A 6,000-nucleotide genomic window follows, 5' to 3' on the forward strand; every position below is an offset into this window, starting at 1 on the left:
CCCTTCTTTGCTAATATTTGGCAGGTCAGACGAGTTATAATAGATCGTTTTCACGTGACGTCATCATTTTCTAAAATCCAAAACTAAAGAGCCACGAAAGTTTTTATCCTCATCAGGCATAAGAGGCGGTAAATTTGTATCCATTTGCAATTTTAAAGCTCAATAGCGTGCTTCGTTTGGAAACCAGAGCATTTTGAATTTCTGAGTTATAGCGGTGCGTGACACGAGGCGACGATCGAGTTTATTGAGAAATATATTTATCTCATGGTTTTGAGCCTTTTTAGAATTTAAAGCATTAGGAAAAGTGCTTAGGTAAATAGCTGTCTGTTCAGTACAGATGATCACTCGCCTAGATAGCCAAAGTAAGTAACAGATGTTGACACTATTTTCCGGCCGCCATATTGGTGCACCACAGATGTGCACCAACATGGCGTTTTCATACTGGGCTCTGTAAATTTTTGCGAAACATTTCGACGAATATCTGAAGTTTGGGGAAACGCACAAGCCTAAAACTTGGAGAAGTGTCTTCTTCATTTATCTTCTACAACATCACGAATTGTTGACTTTTTCCACTGGATGGTTTTCGATTTATTTTTTTATTGCGTGACAGTGAAAACGATCTATACAATAGGTGGTATTTATATTTAATGGCATGTAAGTAAATGACAGGGTATCCAGCAGTCGAGCTTGAGTTATTTTGTTTTCAGTCATTTTAGGGAAAAATGGCTAATACTCGTTTCCCGTTTTGTTAAAGCTAGTCCTTCGAAACCTGAAATGCGAAGTTTTGTTGAAGAGCTAACTTATTTCGTGTTAACGCGTAAATCCATTTTGCTAAAGTAGGCGCTGTTGGAAATATTTTTTCAATTAGTCAATTGATTTTCTTTGGGGAATTCCGAAGCTCGAATTTCCCGACGTAAAGAAATTTCGTCCTGGAATAAATCCAACCTTGGTAACCATACACTGTTGACTGAAACCGCCAGACATAACGTAATATCTCCGGATCTGTTCCTTTTGAAAGGAAAAACGAATTTTGCTTTATCATCATCTTTACAACAGCCTTCGGTCTTTCGGGATCATAATGAGCAAAGACTTTCTTTAACTTTGCATTCTTAAACACAAACTCATAACTCATTTGATTTGTTTTTAGTAAAAGAGCACATAGCAAGTTCATAAGCTCGTTCACCGACTTAATTTTAATCAATTGAAAGTAGCAATTAAAAAGAATTAAAAACCCCAATTGGCAAAAGATAACCAGCTACCAGTTGTTCAAAAGCTCATCTGTGATAAAATACCAAAAGAGGTTTGAATTTTGCTCGTCCAAAATAGAAAAAAAACTTAACAATGTCACCCAGTGCTTAATAAAAATCGAAAGGCTAAGTCAAAATTGAAAGCAAGAAATATCGTGTGCAAACATTGTTTTGATCACCAAAGAAAAGGCGATTGAAGTTTAATTAAGATTAAGATTAATTAAGACTAATATGAGATTAGCTCGATCAGGGCGCTAGATGCTATTTTAATTTACTAAGCACGGTAGAAGGACTACGTCATCGCGTTGACCAGGTTTGCCTTTCGTGGTAATTTTACCGCTTTACCTCAAAAGGAAAAAAAACCAAACCACTGAACAGGTGTCACGTTTTGTCAAAAACGTTAGTTCATAAATCGGAACACTTCCCTGGCAGCTAAAAAGTATGAACACATTGAGTTGGACCAAACCTTTTTGCCTTATTTCGCGATGGTTTTCCTTGAAAATTTGCTTCCATTTCGCGACTGTAAATTCAATGCAGTTTCACTCTTTTGTTGCGTAATAGAACAGAATTTTAATTAAACCATTGATGTCAAAGATCAACGTCTTTTGTCACTTAATTAATTTGGCAATTGCAAACCACGAGCTTAAATTCGGTGGCGTTTAATCAAGTATTAACTTAGTAATAATGCTAAATAGCGCTTTAATTTTGCACATTGCGATGGAAGGAAACCTTACACTTCGTTAACAGACGACCTCGTCACAACGAAATTTGCGGCACCAATCATAAATTGGCCATTGTGTGAAAATTAATTACGGCAAATGTCTTTTAGCTCTAAATTCTTTTCACACCCACAAGAGGAAGTCCCGCCTTTTCCGCATTTCCCCTGGGGAAAAAACTTATGCTCTCACTGTAATTTCAGTTTTATTTTACCTCTCAGATAGTACGCACGCTACTTTTGCTACTTGCCAATAATACTACATCCTTTGCACACTCTGTGGGAAGTCTGCTAAGATCCTTATACTTGTATTCGCTGGGTGTTCTGCGTTAGCCCAATCGAAACACCTGAAGAAGCATATCGCAACGCTGAAAGTGTTGATCTTCGCGATGTTGAGGAAATCGAAGCATGTATCATCACCACATGCGCAAACGTACAGGGATATTTAACAATTATTCCATGAGCGCGCGTTGGATATGAGATGATAGATAGCTAACGAGGCGCGTAGCGCCGAGTTGGCTGTATTCATCTCATATCCAACAAGTGCGAGTGGAATAATTGTTTTATTAAAAACGCCCCCAAAATATAGAAAACTAGACTACAATAAAAATAAAAAAGCCCAAAAAATCACGCATATGCTTGCCGTGTTTGTAGATCATGCTATAATGGCTCATAACCCATGATGGCTTAGCCAATCAAAACTCTCGAATTGCATTATCCAATGATCCAGTTTTTAATCACATGGTTTAGTGTATACTAAAACAGTGGATAGCGTTGAACTCGCGCGCTGATTGGCTACTCAAACTCCGGATATCGTTTGTTATTATTCAACACATTGTGACAATGTCCAAATATGGTCAGAGCGCGTTCAATATTCGTCGTGCGTACTTAACTTATATCCTGCGGTATACGTAATTTTGTGCGTCGCGGAGAAAAATGGTAGTTTTTCCAGCTTTTTTTTCCCAATAAATTTAGAAAATTGTGCTTTGTCATCAATGTGTGGAATAATAAAAGAATTATTCTACTCAGTCTTGCGGAATATCGCCTGATTTTAGCCAACTCGGCCTACGGCCTCGTCGGCTAAGTATCCGGCGATATTCCGCGCGATTGTTAACTATTCACCTTCGAGTAATCCGCGCGGAATTTGCGCTCGAAAATGTTGTAATCTTTGTAAGAGTAAATGAGCTAAGTCATCTTTTTTTGTTATATTATCTCAATGTTTTAGTCTTTACCTCACCGCTTTGCGGCCCGGTAAATATCCACCACTAGCCACCTTCACGTCGGTGAACAGTTTCTAATTAGTATATACTAAAACAGAGGATAGCGTTGTGTACAGAGCAGAGTGTCGTCATGGCCAACCTAAATGGATGCACGATTTGTGACCATCAGACAAAGACAGTTGTGGCAGTAGAGATGATCTGCCTATGGCTAGACAGTAGACCATATTCGTATTCTCAGTATTGGACTGGAACTTACTAGCTTACAATGGAAACTAATGCGGGGGAATGTAATAAAAAGTATTTGCATTTGAAAAGATTTCCTCGCATTAGCCTCCATTGCAAGCAAGTTCCAATCCAACACTGAGAATACGAATATGGTCTATAGTGGAAGGAGAAGACGGAGACGTACGGGCCCTTGCGATAGGAGTTAAAAAAAAAACCATTACCCTGCATACGTCATCGGGCTTATCCTGAGGACGATGCCACAAAACATCGTAACAGATGGGTCTTCATTTCGGTCGAAGACTTAGTATAATTCGCAGACAACGTAAATGTAAAAAGCAAAGGAAAACGAAAGAGCTAAAAAATATATTGATGAAAACAACTGCTTGGAAAAGATTGAAAAACTAAGGAGGCTTTAATTCTAGCAAAGCTCGACAATATCTAACAAGTAAGTATCACGAAATATGAGGGTAGAGAAAATAAATTTTAAAAAATACGGAACGCTTCTTCAGATACCGGTTGCTAGGGCCCCGTTGGTCCAATCATGCTGGGAAAAACTCGCCGTTTGTAGAATTGGCCAATCATTGCACACGAACGATTTGAGAGAGACAAAATAAAGTACTTGAACTTTTGACTTTTCGTTTGTCGAAGACAAACTTATCGTAATTAGCTTCCCAGTTGCCTAAATTCTCACATATTTCCTTTCAGGGCACTATAAATAGGATGAAAGAACCACGCAATACAATATCTTCCCCAACCGACTTTATTTTTAGAAAAGACGTGGCTCGTTTCTTTAGTACAAAAGCCACGTAAGCTAATACTGGTCTTACGCCCGTTTAAATTTTAATTAAGTGCACTTATTTTGCAAAACGATGTTAATAATTAATCTTCTAATTAAAGCCTTGTTCTCAAAGACTTCACCACGTACTTTTTTTTATTGACAGATGGAAAAATATATTGAATTTAACTTGATAGTATTTTTTCGTATCCACAAGTTGCAAAGGACTGAGCAATGTGGCTCAAACGGAGTCGATGTCTCGTCTACACCAGCAAACGTTTTCTAGGAAATTTGTATGTGACAAAGGCATATGCTCGTGTGCACGGAACGGCAAACAAGTTTCGAAAACTTGTTTTTGTTGGTTTTTCTAGGGAAAACAAGCCAAGAGAATTGAAATCTTCAAGTATTGCAACTATTTAATACATCGATCAACACGAAAAAATATTTTGCTTATGGCAATGTTGATCTGCTATTTATTGAAAGCTGGCGCAACGCCTTGTAAGAAATTATATTTGCCGCAAAATGTCATCCTGTACACGAGAAAATAACAGTTGCCACAAAAGAATTGCCTGGTAAATTTCAGGTGTGTGGGCAAGGCTTTGAAGAAGGTAGTTCCTTATTGTTTTCTTGTGGAATTCAAGATTGTTTTTTGCTTACTTTAAAAGATTAAACTCTTAATTGGTAAGTGTCACCGAATTTGCTCGCTCTGAAATGATTAATTCAAAAGGTGTGAAAATACCTATTTCGGAACAAAAGCAAATCATTTTCCTTTCATAAGAAATTTATCGTTAAAAAATAACACCACCTCTTGACAGGCCGATCAAGAATTACTGAAGGCTGGAAAAGCCGTTTCTTAAAAAAAAAACCCAACAAATATGACATCTAGCTTGAATAAAATATACTTTTGCGTTTTAAATACGAACTTGATGAGTCATTTGAAACAATGTGGAAAGTTAACGTAGCAAAATTGAAACAATCTGTTGTGGGACATCACACACGTGTCTTGTGTTCGAGAGAAAACGTGCCTGATTAAATGTTTGGTATCCAAGATTTGTGTTTTATCATACCTCTGTGCCGCAAGAATACTGATGCTTAAGCAGAAGTGACATGCGAGAGAAAGATCGCGAACATTGAGAACAGCAATATTTCTTCACCGCGGAATGTGTCTGCAGGTGTGCGCGAAGATTGGAACGATCCGCAAAAGCACGTTGGCAGTTCGGACACTGATATGGTTTTTCCCCAGTGTGCGTGCGAATATGGCCTTGTAGCAACCACGGACGGCTGAATGCTTTACCGCAAATCGTGCACTTACACGGCAGCGTGTGTGTACGAATGTGCATCTTTAACGCCCCCAGTGACAAATAGTTCTTGTCGCAGTGCTTGCAAGCAAACTCCTTCCTCGTACGTTTGAGCTTCCGACCAGAAGCGTCGCTTGTTGAAGAGATCCTCTCTCGTTTGTTCGGTTTCTTTCCTCGACTTAATTTTCCTGGCGAGTTGTCGAGGTGATGTTCATTTCCCATTGCGTCTTTCTCGTCAAAATTTCCAGGTGTGTCATCGTGTTTAGATGATGTGGCACCTTCGGACAAAATTGATGCAGCCTTAAGCATTGAGCGGACGTGACTATGAAAATCACACGTTGTAACTTCTGCTGGATAAACGCTTTTCGATCTTAAATCGTCCCACTTTCGAACCAAGGGCGTTTGTTGAAAGGATTTCTTGATCACGCCAGAATCTGGCATCGTTTCACCTTCGAGGTCAGCCAGCGGACCTGTTGTACACAGCATGAGTTGACGAGTTAAACGCATGTATATTTGTTAC

General features: G+C 38.8%; 2 protein-coding genes across 2 annotated transcripts in view; one reads left to right on the plus strand and one right to left on the minus strand.

Annotated features, from left to right (window-relative positions):
• LOC138035579 (striatin-interacting protein 1 homolog) overlaps positions 1–6,000 on the plus strand; it is a 46,530-nt gene that overhangs the window by 16,726 nt on the left and 23,804 nt on the right. The gene's annotated exons all lie outside the window — the stretch shown is intronic.
• Positions 4,152–6,000, minus strand: part of LOC138035582 (zinc finger protein SNAI2-like) — a 3,709-nt gene continuing 1,860 nt past the window's right edge. The window contains exon 2 of the mRNA XM_068882225.1: positions 4,152–5,950. Coding sequence (XP_068738326.1) covers positions 5,244–5,950 — 707 coding nt within the window. The 3' untranslated portion in view covers positions 4,152–5,243. The remainder of the gene's footprint in view (positions 5,951–6,000) is intronic.

The sequence above is a fragment of the Montipora capricornis genome, unplaced genomic scaffold, assembly GCF_036669925.1.
Source record: "Montipora capricornis isolate CH-2021 unplaced genomic scaffold, ASM3666992v2 scaffold_425, whole genome shotgun sequence".
Taxonomy (NCBI): Eukaryota; Metazoa; Cnidaria; class Anthozoa; order Scleractinia; family Acroporidae; genus Montipora; species Montipora capricornis.